Source organism: Crinia signifera, chromosome 3 (genome assembly GCF_055691185.1).
Source record: "Crinia signifera chromosome 3, ASM5569118v1, whole genome shotgun sequence".
NCBI classification, from domain to species: Eukaryota; Metazoa; Chordata; class Amphibia; order Anura; family Myobatrachidae; genus Crinia; species Crinia signifera.
The window spans coordinates 47,162,616-47,177,632 of NC_139219.1; the positions used below are offsets into that span (position 1 = coordinate 47,162,616).

Here is a 15,017-nt window from a genome sequence, read left to right on the forward strand (position 1 = left end):
CCACCTGCTGTATAGGAGCCAGAGAGAGGAAAGAGCAGGTCCGTTGTGGTGAATGGTGCTGCTGCTGTGCGCTCCAGGTCACTTACTGCTGAGAGTGCACTGCACAGTGACCGGGAGCACGCTGCCCCCCACTCCTGGATAGATAGTGCGAGGAGCGCTACTCACAGGAGGGAGGGGGAAATGCGCCTGTGCGAGAGCGCAGCTGTGTCCTTGGTGGTAGAGCAGCTCAGACTGGAGTGGACGCATCAGAGCGGGTAAGTGTCAAACTCTCTGCCTATGTGTGTGTGTGTGTGTGTGTGTGTGTGCACTGGCACATTGCAGCCCATCATTAATTGCTGTGTCCCATGATAATAAGCAGGACATATGCCCTAAGACTGAGTGCTGCCCCCCTGTGCAGGCAGCATGTGCCCTAATGCACTGCAGTTCACAGCAATAGCAGGAGGGAAATGCTACTGCTGAGTTACAGTGGTATTATTTGGGACATACTTGTATGAAGGACACTATTATGATAATAAGGAGTGGACACATAGTCCTACAGATACAACCGGCCCTTTGAGGGTGACCAAACTGCTGATGCCGCCCCCGATGAATTTGAGTTTGACACCCCTGATCTAAAGGATGCCTATTTCCATGTTCCCATTCGAGAAGCAGACCGAAAATATCTGAGATTTTGTATTAGAGAGGAGCACTTCCAATTCACTTGCTTGCCGTTCGGCCTGACGTCATCACCAAGAGTGTTCACATAAGTTCTGGTAACTCTAATAGCATGTCTCAGAAGAAAGGGCATTATGATTTGGGCCTATCTGGACGATTTGCTTATATCAGGCCGACCAAAAGAAGAAGCAATAAAAGCATCAGAACAAGTGATACAATTTCTGCAAAATAGACACCATAAAATTCAAAATATCATTATCCGAAAGAAGGTGCGAGAAGATCCAGGAGCTACTGCAAGTGGTCCAGTCAAGGAGATACGTCCCATTAGGAGTGTCTCTAAGTCTGTTAGGATAAAGAACTGAGTCAAACAACTTCTTCACTATTAAGTCCTCAATTCAAAGTCATCACAACAGATGCAAGCGCAAAAGGATGGGGAGCGCATTTCTTGAACAAAAACTGCCAAGGGTTGTGGTCCCCACAAGAAGCAGAATGTTCGTCCAATCTAAGAGAATTAAGAGCAGTATGCTGTGCAATCGAAAGCTTTCAGGAAGAAATCAGAGGAGCACATCTTCGTATCTTCTCAGACAACGTTACCACGGTAATGTACATCAACCATCAAGGGGGTATGAAGAGTACGTCACTAATGTTAGAAGTAAAGAACATCATGGAGTGGGCCATGGACAATTTACTCTCGATATCAGCTCTTCATGTTCCAGGAAAAAAGAATCAGGTAGCGGACTTCCTGAGTCGGAACAGTATCACTCCAGGAGAATGGGTTTTCAAGCTATAGTGGATCGATTCGGACAACCCGAAATAGATCTAATTTCAACTTCCATGAACAAGAAACTTCCAAAATTATTTTCAAGATACCCAGCCTGGGACTCGTCAGGAGTGGATGCCCTGTCACAGAGTTGGCAGTTCAGTCTGGGTTACGTGTTCCCTCCGTTTGCATTGATCCACAGAATATTGAAGAAAGTCAGAGAAGAACAAGCAAAAATCATTATTGTCCTTCCATACTGGCCGAGACGGGCCTGGTTTCCGGTAGTGGAGAGCATGTCGGTGGCATCCCCATTCGTGTTGCCCCTAATACCCAACCTCCTGAAGCAAGGACCAGTGTATTATCAAGAACCGGAGAAATTAAATTTAATGGCCGATTCTGAAGAATAAGAATTTGTCATCAGCAGTAATTGACATCCTCCTGCAAGCAAGGAAGAAGGTGTGGTCAAGTATTTATTTTAGAATTTGGAAAAATTTTGCAGAATGGGCAAAAGACAAGTGTGATTTCATGAAAGCCGGAATTCCTCAGGTATTGAGATTCCTTTGTGATGGTTTTCACAGAGGCTTGGCAGTTGCTACTTTTAAAGGTTCATATCTCTGCACTAAGCATTCTGTTGGACATGAGACTTGCAGATCACGGGTTAATAAGACAGTTCTGTCAAGCTATAAAGAGGCTACGTCCAAGAATTAAATCAATTGTTCCTCGATGGGATCTTAATTTGGTGCTGAATGCCCTCATGTTACCTCCATTCGAGCCTATGGATAGATGCAAATTAAAGTTTCTAACATGGAAGATTGTCTTCCTGGTGGCTGTCACATCAGCGAGGAGAGTAGGAGAACTTCAAGCCCTATGGGCAAAGGATCCTTATTTAAAAAAAATTCATGATAACTTGGTGCTCAGAGCAAATCCAGCGTTTGCCGAAAATAGTATAATTTTTTCACCTTAATCAGGAAATTGTCCTACCATGTTTTTTTCCAAACCCAACAAATGAGAGAGAAAGGAATCTTCATATGTTGGATGTCGTCAGATCCATGAAGATATATCTGGACAGGACGAAGAATTTCAGGTCAACTGATTCATTATTTGTTGTCCCTTTGGGTGCGAGGAAAGGACTCACACCATCGAAACAGACAATTTCTAGGTGGTTGAAGGAAACCATTACATTTGCTTATAAAAAGGTTGGTCGTCAAGTTCCGAACATCATTAAGGCACACTCGGCTAGAGCAAATGTCAGTATCATGGGCAAGAGAGGCGAACGTATCAGTAAGAGACATATGTCAAGCGGCAACCTGGTCATCTATTCACACGTTTTCCAAGCACTATGCACTGGACGTTGCAAGGGACCAGTTCGGTGGAAAGGTCCTAAGTCAGGCCGTGGCCTAAGGTATAGTAATCCCTCCCATTTTTTGCTTTGGTACAACCCATTGTAAAGGCTGCCATGAAGTAGGAAGAAGAAAACAACGGATTATGCTTACGATAATTCCTTTTCTTCGGAATACTTCATGGCAGCCCATAATTATCCCTCCCTTATTTGTCGTTTTTTTCCTAGGATCTATGGCGGAGACAGTCAGACTAAGGGAGGAGTGGGAGGAGCTGGCTTATGTAGGATGGAGGAAGTGGAGGAGGATCCTAGGAAAAAATCTACCTGTCTATACTTGAGGAAGAAGGGGTTAACCCATTGTAAAGGCTGCCATGAAGTATTCTGAAGAAAAGGAATTATCCGTTGTTTTTATACGGTGTACTATGTGCAGTGGCCATGAAGTAACAGCCTGTATTGCAGCAGAAGAGTGGTACTACTATTACTCTTGTAGCACACTTTCCAGAATTGACTGGTTTCATTTTTCTTTCACTCTTAGAATTTAATTTAGAGGCAGAGTCCGCACCAGCCGCTAATCCCTAGAGACCTGATTTGTTGTTGCAGATTCTGCAGGGAAATGCGTTGTAATGCAGGGAAATCCATTGCTTTTTATGTGGAGTCGGTGGGATGAGAGCAGGCTAACCCCGTGTTTACCATGTGGGGGAAATGGCTAATTGAATAGCTATTCCTCATGCAGTACGATCATTTATCTGCATCATAAACCCCACGGCTAATTGAATGGTTGTATTTCATTTTGAAAAACTGATCTAACTTTCTTGTCCGGTAACAACTATGGGAATAGATCGGGGTTTTTTTTGTAATTCGGAATCTGTAAACGTTTGTACCCTCCAGAGGCAAGAAGTCTAACCCTGCGCATTAATCTTCCATTAGACTGCTCGTTTATCAGGCCAAACATTTTCTTTTCTCCATTCAGTTGCCTGTCTCTTTCACAATCTGTCAATCTCAAATGTATTATGTACATAAAGAATTTGCCTAGTTATGGTGGTTTTCCCACCCATGCTGTAAATCTGTTTGTACGTAGCTGCTGTTCCATTCTCTAAATTTCCAACAATGGCAGTGACACTTTTTTTGTCCTGTTCCTGCCGCAACATTTTTTTCTCCTTTTGCAAATGAATGTTTCCTCGGCTCTAAGACTTAAGATGTACTGTAAGTAGAATTTAAACAAGAATAGACCACTTTCGGTATAGTGTTAAGACCTATAAAAGCAGCTTTGTTATCTCACAGCTGTCCTGCACTGTAAGCTCCTGCGAGATGTGGCATGATTGTCTGCCAACCTGCCACCTTAATCCCCTTTAACCTTTTCTTTTGGAAGCCAGTATACATTACCTCTTCTTTGTGGTCGGGCTACCATTATTACTCTTTAGCTTGCTTTGTCTTTGTGTCCTTCCTACTGCTGACCTCTTGAAGAAATCTTATTTACAGACAGCAGGTCTTGCAGTTCTTTTTGTTTTCAGTCTTGCAAAGTAATTTAGAGGTCGGATAATAGTCTAGCTCCCGCTAAACACACACACACACGTCTTTTCCTCAGATTATTCTCTACTCTTGCAAGCATATTCAAGGTTGAACGTTTTTTTTTTATTTAAAGGGGGCATTCAAATATTGCCAGTTTTTCGCCAGGCGAAAAACCTGCAATTTTCTGCCAAATTGGTTTTGCCCTATTTATTATCCACGTAGATTTTTCGACTGGGCAAAAACCACATGGATTGGTGAATTTGCCACCAATCCTCGTGTTTTTTTATTTTATGTTTTTACCACTTTTGATCGAGTATGCAGGTGTTTTTGACCATGCCAATTCTCCCCCAAAGAAGTTAAGTCGTGGCCAGAAAAGTCCTAAATAATGGGGGAAAATGCCCACAATTGTGTATGGGCAGACCACTAGCCACCCATACACTTGCTGCATGTGCGTGTATCACATGATTCAAGACGGCATGTCAAGAGACAAGCCAGTAAGTGTATTTACCTAGATCATCTGCTTTGTCTGTGCAATGGTGTTGGCGCAATGTGTACCTACCTTAAGATAAGCTTAACCCAACCTTTCATGTTGGCTTTCTTACATAAACAGTCTTTGACGGAACCAAGTCCTAACATTTTTGTTTTTTTTGTTTTGTGCCATGCTGATGCTTAGTGCAGTGTCATCTGCTGCAGCAGCTATATTTATGTACACTGTACATGTCCTCTTCTGTATTCAACTGTCACTGGTTTGCTGATTCATTTATGTACTCTGTAATTAGGCGCCATAGATCCCTTGTGGTGCCATATAAAGTAAAATAATAAATCTCAATATTAATGGGTGGTATCCAATTGTTTTCACTGCCGCCAGCCACTAGATGAGTACAAGGGACCTTTTCAATTGTAGCTTGGTTTGGGCGCAGATTGCTGTCATCGCCAGCATTTCAGCCCGGCACACCCATTCGTTTGCTAATGTTTAGCTGCACATAGTGGATACAATATGCAGAGATAAAAAAAAATTGAATATCATCCCGCAATCTCGCGTCACTTTACACTGGAGATCTGGGCAACATAACAATTGAATACAGTCTGTTGACTGAAAACAAGTCAGCCGGTTTCTACCGGGGGAATTATTGTTTATTGACCATCACATGCCTTTCACTTTTATACCATAATACCCAATGACAGCGGGTATCTGGGCTAAGGGACGCCAGCATTGGGGCTAATAGCATAGCCCTGGCGAACCTGACGCCCTTCATATAGTTTACGATCTGTTTTAAACAAACAAGGAAAACACAAGTTTTTTTTTTTTTTTTTTTATTCGTTGAAACTTTTCTTTTCTGCTAACTGGATTGTCTTCTCTTGCAGGTCGTAGGAGGTTTAGATATCCACAAAAAGATGGTGGTTGATGTGTGACTCTTCAAAGTATCACCCAACACTTTTGCTTTCTCCTCCATCTCTGAAGATCTGCTCAAGACGTCCAGCAACGCTCTCTTGTGTATTTTAAATGGAAGTATTTTTCTCTGTGAAGCCACATTTTCCAACATGAGCCTCATGAAGCCAACTTTTAAGTGTTATTGAACATTTTATTCTCTCAATAACTGTGTAGCACTTTAAGGTCTGAAGGACAGCACGATGGGGAAGAGCGTTATCAGTGTGTTGGAGAAAAGAAGGGAGTTGGCTTTTTTTTTTTTTTAAGTTTATTTTATTTTTTCATCTTTTATAACGAGGAAAATATATATATATATAGCTTTCTATGTAGAAATTAGATGGGCTTAAACTTCATTTACTTGAGTGAAAACGTAACTAGAGTAAAAAGTGCCAAGCAGAACATAAGCCATTCAATACATGAAAACAAATCCTTACTTTTATTTCACACAGTATGTATACGTATGCGTGTGTATGTAATGTGCGTGCATTAATCTAGGTCTCAAAGATATATACGGATATAGAAGAATGTATATTTGCAGCTGGGTGTCTGGCCAGTGCGCTTTTTGTGGTGTCTTTATTTTTCTCTTTTTTAAGGATTTTGTACATTAACTTAGATTAACAGGAAGCAACAGCGTTGATCACTTTACATGTCTTACATGTGTGTTTTTTTACGCCGGAAATTTGTATGTTTAATTTATACATGTTAATATATTACCAGGGACTGTGTCTCTTGCTTTTTGAAATGTAGCTGAATGTTACTGCCAAGTGTCGGGGAGGGACCCTTTGTATTGCAAATAGAAACTGCACAGAAGCTCCTCTACTGCGTTACGCAGTTGGTGAAGCCACTACACCTTTTATTTTCCATCGGCGGAGCAGCTGCAGTGGTCCACTATACGAGAGTGACCCTCGCCCTTTTTACATAGTGTGGCACAAACTACTGCTGGCAGCATGACTGGTAACAATAATATGCACTCACACTCGCACACACTGTCACTCACACACCCTGCGGGAGAGGACTCGGAATTTTCCTGGTCGAATGTTTGTCATTCTTTTACGTGAAATGAAACCATGTCGTTTTGGCCTGTCCATATTAACTACATCATGTGTGATATAAAAGTAGTGAGACTTTTCTGAATCTTTTTCCACCTCTCCTGTTTCTGCTCTGGTACTATTGGCTGGAAGATATATATATAAATGCATTTGGAGAAAAAGTAATCTGATTTTTTTTTTTTCTTTATTTTTTTTTTTTAAACCATATTCATTGTGTTTTTTTATATTGATAACAGGAACAGCTGGTAAATGATTGCAAAAAATAAATGAAAATAGAATAAAAAAAACTTGCCTGCCATAGCTGTTCCTTCAACTGAGTTGCTGCACATTAGGGGCTCTGTTTGTGCGAGAGAAATCGAGGTGCTTGGTGTCCTTGCATGACATGGAGTTTTGCATGTAGATCGATTTAAAATGTTCCTCTTGTTTACATAATTTGCATTATATATAAATATATATATATTAAAAAAAAAAAAAATGTTGCCAAACTTTGGTACATGTTGATGTTCAATTAAAAAAAAAAAAATCTCCACTTTATGTTACTTTCTTCCTCTGGATCAGTCCGTGGTTCAGTGTCCCAGCCAGTGGTCTCCTGTCCAGTGTTAGCTGCCATGCTCTGCTTCAAGAGGGATATAGTCTATTGTGAATTTATTCTATATATTTTTTTTTTCTTTTGTACATAAATTGTGTTATAAACTTTTTAGCAGACACATTTTTTTTTTTTTTTATGCCTGTGCATATATTGGCTGAAGTTAAAATAGCAATCATTTCCTTTATTGGAGATTTTTTTTTTTTTATATAATTTTTTTTTTTTCTTTAGGTTTGTGTGGGGGAATGGTTAATATAAAAAAAATTCTTTCTTCTGCATGCTATATAACTTGTAGGAACTGTAGAATCCTTCATACTGTATGAATAAAAAATGGAACTTGTTACTTTGTTTCTGACTACTTTGTTGCATGGTTCTGTTTGAATAATTATTTTACAGAAGGAGGCTTTACGCGCAGAAGTTTCACGCCATGCCAAAAGGTTGATAGGAGTTTTTCCCATTTTTTCTAAAACAGTTTTTTTTTTTTTTTCCCATTCTTCACTATGCAAGTGGATATAGAGGGAACATGCGAGACATCACGCCCAAAGCATGGCGAGCAGAGATACTTATACAGTGTCCTTGTCGACAGACACCAAAAATTGTGAAAAACTTAGGTCAACCTATTTCATTCCGACCTTTTCCATGTCAACCTTTCAACCCTGTCAACCTAAGCCATGTCCACCTTTGTAATGTCGACCAACAGTGGTCCACCTAATGACTATAAAACATATTATAGTCTACCCTAAGACCCGTACCCGATAAAGTACCAAAGCTATTATGTGGCTATATAAATTGAGGCACTCCTAAAGTGATACATTACATGTCCATCGACTGCTGCTGAGAACTAACCTTTGATAAGATACAATAATATTTATTGTCATTGCAACACAATAAAAAAAAATTGTAAAACAACGAAATTATAATCTTGGACACAGAAACAAGAACAGATTAACAATTTTGGTTAAAATCGGTAATTGCAGCTGGGAAGAAGCTTTTTTTTTTTTCAAACGTGAGGTTCTGGATCTAATACACCTTGACCGTTTTTTAGATAGTAAGAAAGAGAAAGCATGATTATAAGGGTGATGGCTATCCTGCATTATACCGTTCCTTTTATGCCTAGTATTATTAATATAAATATCTTCCATGGAAGATAAATCTCGGCCAATAATGGCCTCTGCAGTGTGTATCACTCGATTCAATTTTTTTATATCTTTGTTTGTGCTATTTCCGTACCACACTACAATGCAATATGACCGGATGCTTTCAATTACACATTTATAAAACCTAATCAAATTCTCCTGGGAGAAATTGGCTGCTCTAAGCTTCCGCAAAAAAAATAAACGTTGTTGTGCCTTCTTAGCCAACACTGTAATATTGGAGGACCAAGTTAAGTCATGTGAAATAATGACCCCCAATAATTTAAACTCCGTCACCCTCTCTACCTCCAAGTTATCAATAAATAGAGGCTCTAACTCAGATTTCCTACCTCTTCTAAAGTCAATAATAATTTTTTTTTGTTTTGGTCAAGTTTAACAAATTATTTTCACCACCCCATTTTACTAAAGAACTGACTTCATCTCTATAAGCAATCTCCTCCCCATTCGTAATAAGTCCTACCACCGTAGTATCATCGGCAAACTTTATTATCAGATTAGTGTCCGCCTGCAGACAGCAGTCGTAAATAAAGAAAATAATAGTGGACTCAATACACAGCCTTGGGGAGTGCCTGTACTAATCCTCAGAACTGTAGACACACAATCTCCGAGTTTAATTTGTTGAGGCCTGTTTATTAAAAAATCTAAGATCCAGTTACATAACATAACTGAAAAGCCTAAGCTCCGCAGTTCAGTTGCCAAAATATTAGGGAGAATCGCATTAAACGCGGAGCTATAGTCAATAAAAAGCAACCTAACATATGTATTAGGCTTTTTCTAAGTGCGAGAGTGAGGAGTGAATAACAGACAACAGCGCATCTTCCGTAGATCTTTTGGGCTTATAAGCGTATTGGCTGTTACCAAATCCAGCAGGTAAATGTCTTTTAATGTGTTCTAAAACGAATCTTTCAAAGCACTTCATAATGAGGGGTTCAGGGCTATAGGGCGAAAGTCATTAACTTTCTATTTTCGTTTTTTTGGAATAGGGACGACTGTGGTGGATTTAAATATTTCGGGAACAATACCGGTTAAAAATGTAAAAATGTACGTAAAAATTATGGCTAATTCGCCAGCACAACCCTTCAGGACCCTTCCTGGAATTCCATCTGGGCCAGCAGCTTTCCTGGCGTTTATCACTAACAGACCTTTTCTCACCTCATGTTCCCCAAAAGCAAATATAGAATCATCTCCTGACAGGGAATTTACATGCAATCGACCTATTGTCCCTATCAAATTTAGCATAAAATTGGCTTAGATCATCTACCAATGATGTCTCAGCCATATCGGACAAGGGGCTACTCTCCTTATAGTTAGTCAAAATATGAATACCCTTCCACATGCTTCTAGAATCGTGGTCATTCCTAAACTGCTGCTCAATTTTCTCAGAGTACTCCTTTTTGGCTTTACAAATTCCCTTCCTCAAGAGAATTCTAGCTTCCCGGTACACAACCAAATCCCCTCCTCTAAAGGCCTGGTCCCTACTCCGTAGTAAAGAACGCACTTCACCATTCAACCACGGCTTATTGTTAGAAAATTGTTTACACGTTTCTGAACAGTGACATTACTGATGCACCACTTGATATAAGACAATACGGTAGAAGCCAAAGATTCCACGTCAACTAACGAGTCCTTGGTGGATTCCTGAATAAATAAATTCCAATCCATATTGCCAAAACAGTCCTGTAGATCATCCACTGCTCCGTTCGGCCAGATACAGACCGAATTTTTAACAGGTTTAACACGTCTAGCAACAGGCTTGTACTTTGGTGCGAAAAATAATGATACATGATCTGAAAGACCTAAGTGTGAACGCACCACTGTTTTGTAAGCATCTTTGATATTGCAATACAGTTGATCTAAAATATTCCCCCCACGAGTAGGAACAAATACAGATTTATACAATTTAGGTAACACATTTTTTAAGTTAGCTTTGTTAAAATCTCCCGCTTTAAGAAACAGACCATCAGGATGATATGTTTGTTGCTTTGCAACAGCATTATGCAAAACCTCCAACGCAGCCCTAGCATCCACCTGGGGCGGAATGTAAACTGCCATTATAATGATAGCAGTAAATCTCACATGGCAGATAGGATGGCCAGCATTTTACCATTAAAAATTCCACCTCCTGGAGAACAAGATTTTTCCAGGATGGAGGCATTGGTGCAGTATTTGTTATTAACATAGATGCACAGGCCACCACCTCTGGTTTTACCTGAACTAAGAGTTCTGTCCGCTCTGAACAATGTTCTATCTGGCAAGAGAACGCCACTGTCAGGTATACTTGAGTTCAACCAGGTTTCAGTAAAGATGGCCATAGAGCAGGAATTTAAAAAGTTACAACTGGCCATACTAAGCAGCAGCTCATCCATTTTATTGGCCAGAGAGCAGACATTGGCAAGGAATATACTGGGCAATGGGGGCCTGAATGGAGCATTCTTTAAACCTTCCAGTACCCCTTCCCTCTTACCCCGCTTTTGTTTCCTCTCTCTTTGTAGAGCCTAAACCAAGGGTAGGCAACTGGCGGACCGCGGTCCATCTCCGGACCACAACGGACAGGGGAGTGGGGGCAGTCTTTAGGGGCACTGTCCTAGGGAATGGGGTTTTATGTGGCAAAGTGTTTTTTGTCACCAGAAGGTAACCCTTTGTGTTAGGTCAGTGGACATAATTTCTCTGATTCCGTGTGACCTAATGTGGATTTTGGCTCATATTGTGGGGCATAAGGTGAAGTGTGTAAGGGGTGTATTGCAGGGAATATTTTGCACAGGGGAAGACACCCGATAGATTACCGGTAAGTAAGAGTACAAATAGTAGATCCCAGGCTATAAAAGTCAGGCCACCCCTGGTCTAGAATATTTTGGTGCTGAAACTTTTATTTTAGTATAAGTTTCAGCACCAAAATAATACCTTGTTATTAATTACATTACAGATACTTGATTTTGTGGACCTCGATCAAACTAATTAGAAATATCCAGACTCCATTAAAAATTACTTTGCTACCACTGGCCTAAACTATCTGATAGCTTGACCTTCTAATGTCAACTTTGGTGTTTAAAGTGGCAGCCTGAGGTGGGCCAACTGTTACACTGCTTTTAAGCAGTGTAATCTGACCAGTGGCTACTCTTGCTTAAAGCTGGATACACACTGAAGACCCATGCACACTGGGTGATATTGAGCTGAATTGAGAGGAAAGAAAAGTAACTCGGGTGGGGTGCACTCTGAATCCCCAATTTTCTGAAGTTATTCTGTTAATAGTATATGTATATTATTTTTATTTTTCTAATGCTTGTGCATGTATTAATTCAAATTGTTAACTGTGAGGCTTATAGTGTCCTAAGGAATAAAAAATTATTATTGCCGATTTTATATTTGGTTTTAATACCCAAAGCCCTACTATATATATATTTTGTGATGCTATTCTTTAATTAGGGACTGGTATTATGGTGTCATTTGTTTGTTTGTATTTTTAATGAATTACCAGATTGACCATATATCCCTACCATCAATCCAGCATTGATGATCTGGGTATTTTACTCAATTTGTACAATTTGAGATAAGGATTTAATCATCAGTCAAAGAAATTATAAAAAAAAACAAAGTATATACAACAACACCATATATACATATTTACAATTAGGCCACTTGTCCTTTTAAAGTATTGTGCCTTATTCTGCCTTTAACAAAATTGGGAAGGGAAGGAAGAAGATAGGTAAGACCAGGGGTAGCCAACTCCAGTCCTCGAGAGCTACCAACAATTAACGTTTTCCATGTCTCCTCACAGAATCACAAGTATTTAGCTCCACCTGTGGATCTTTTAAAATGTGTCAGTCAGTAATGAGTGCATCTGTGTACCTGTGAGGTGAGCAGGAAAATGTGAACTGTTTGTAGCTCTCGAGGAATGGAGTTGGCTACCCCTGGGCAAGACCATACCAGTACACTCATACATAGAGAAGAGTGAGGGAAGGCATGACCAAGTCACATCTGGTACATCACAAAGGAATACCTCAGGCCTATATAAGTGTGGGTCCAATGAACCTCGGACAAATAGAGTTAACTGAAGGTCAGTCTACTATAACTCTTGTTTTCTTCTTCGGGTTTCATGGTCCCCACAGGGTGACATCGGGGATGTCCAATAGCAGTACTCAAGGGAAAGGTACCTGCCTGAAGTGTCAGAAGAACCTGACGACCAAAGGAAGCATCCTGGGAGGCGAGTGTGTGAAATACATAAAACTTTGTGACGATATGAACAGATGACTACGTTGTGGCCTTGCACAGTTGTTTAGCGGACACCCCTCGGCGTGCCGCCCATGATGGATCTACCGATCTGGTGCATGAATACACAATGGTAAAGGGAGGTCAGCTTGCAGGTAAGCCTGCTGAATGACCATTCATGTCCAGCGAGCTAGTTTGTTTGTTCGCTGGCCAGCCCTTTTTGTGAAACCGTAGAGAACACAATGTGTCTGGATTGATATGAAATCCCGGCGGTCGGAATCCCGGCATTCAAAATCCCAACGCCGGAATCCCGACACAAGGGGGGGATGTGGATCTCCCCCTACCCCCCCCCCCCCTTGTGCCACGCAGCGGGCCCGGTGCCTCGCTACGCTCGGCACACTAATTTATTCTCCTTCTATGGGTGTCATGGACACTCACTGAGGGAGAAAGTGTCGGGATTTGAACTGCATCCCAATGTGTCTGACCTGTGAATGGAAGCAGTACGGTCAACATATGTAGTTAGAGCCCTAACTACATCCAAGGAGCGTTCAGCGGTGGACAGATCCTCTGAGTTGAATGCAGGGACCACAATTTCCTGGTTGCTATGAAACCTGAACACCACTTTAGGACGGTGTAAAGCTGTGGTTCTAAGCACCGCCCTGTCTGAGTGGAAAATTAGAAACGGAGGGCAGTCAAATCCGATACGCATCTAACAGGCGCAATTGCCAGAAGGAACACTGTTTTGGCTGTAAGCCAATTGTATTCCACTGTGTGTAGTGGTTAAAATGGAGGTTTTCACAAAGCTTTTAACACTAAGGACAGATCCCATTGAATTACTTTTTAAGAAAATCCTTTCTGTTTTAGGATGGCGACTCAAGCGCCAAGTTGACAAAGACAGGCGCTGTAGGTCTGGGTGTAGGCAGGGTCCTTGACTGAGTTTAGTCCAGTCGTAGTGGTAGCCGGAATGGATGTTGTGCTGATGTTGTTGCAGGTCTACAAACAAGTGACATTGAGGCCAAGCCAGGGCTATCAGTATGAGATCCCGCCTTCCTGTTTGAATTTCCTGATAATTCTGGGTATCCTAGACAACGGAGGAAAAACGTATGGAAGATGAAACCTCCATGGAATTACCAGAGCATCCTTGAAGCTGGCTTGAGGATCTCTGGACTGCGACCCGTACACTGAAATTTTGTTGTTGTGACGTGACGCCATGAGATCCACATCTGGGAGACCCCAACGTTTCACCAGGAGGGAAAATTACCTCTAGGAGGAGTGACCACTCCCCCAGATGAACGCCTTGTTGACTTAGGAATTCTGCTTCCCAATTTAGTATTCCTGGAATGAACAATGCCAGGAGTGAGAATTTTCCCAAGTCAGAATTTTGGACACCTCTCGCATGGCTGCTGCACTGCGATTGCCCCCTTGTTGATTTATGTAAGCCACTGTTGTGGCGTTGTCTGATTGAACTTGTACTGGTCTGTCCTGGAGAAGATCCTGAGAGTGGATAAGAGCGTTGTACACTGCTCGAAGCTCCAGAATGTTGATGGACAGGTGCGCTTCCAAGCAGGACCATACGCCTTGAGAGGTTTGGGATTCTACTACTGTTCCCCAGCCTCATAGGCTGGCATCGGTAGTTAGAAAAATCCAATTGGTGAACCAGAATGGGCCTGTAAGTCCCGTTTGGTTTTGGAACTAGGAACAGGGTCGAATAGAAACAGATCCCCCTTTGATGTTGTGGGACTGGTATAATCACCTGAGATTGTAACAGGAGCATAGTATTTGTTTTAACTGGGTGGGAGGCCTGTGCAAAGGAAAGTTTGTGGGGGGTGCCTTTTGAATAATATTGAGTATCTCTGTGACACAACTTCTCTCACCCAGGCTTCCGCCGTGTGGTGAGCCACTGTTGTGTGAAGGGGGAGCCAAACGCGACCCCGACAGTTGGGATACCGACTGTCAAAACGCCGACAGACAGGTGCCTGACGGCCACTCGCTATATTCCCTCATGGGGGTCCACGACCCCCATAGAGGGAGAATAGAATAGGTGGCGAGCATAGCGAGCCACCATGCTGCAAGGGGCTTTGTTGCGCTCACCATGCTGAGTCCGGGCAGTCGGGATCCCGACTGTCGGAACCCTATACCACACCCGTGTGAAGTGTAGAAGTCTGCCCCCCACTTTGGGGTCATTGAGGGATTATCAGGTTTAGCTGGGGGCTGTCTAGTGGCCCAAGCTTGTTTGGGCTTAGACGTGGTCAGCTTAGATGCACTGGAAGTGCAAGGGAAACTTTGACCTCTCGCTTTGCCTTGGGGAGGAAAGGGAGTGACCTTCGGTCT

At 41.8% G+C, this 15,017-nt stretch overlaps 1 protein-coding gene across 1 annotated transcript in view; it reads left to right on the forward strand.

The window, feature by feature from the left end:
• Positions 1-7,666, forward strand: part of PPP3R1 (protein phosphatase 3 regulatory subunit B, alpha) — a 53,940-nt gene extending 46,274 nt beyond the window's left edge. The window contains exon 6 of the mRNA XM_083175740.1: positions 5,628-7,666. Within this exon, the coding sequence (XP_083031866.1) occupies positions 5,628-5,675 (48 nt within the window). The 3' untranslated portion in view covers positions 5,676-7,666. The remainder of the gene's footprint in view (positions 1-5,627) is intronic.
• Positions 7,667-15,017: the final 7,351 nt, after the last annotated feature.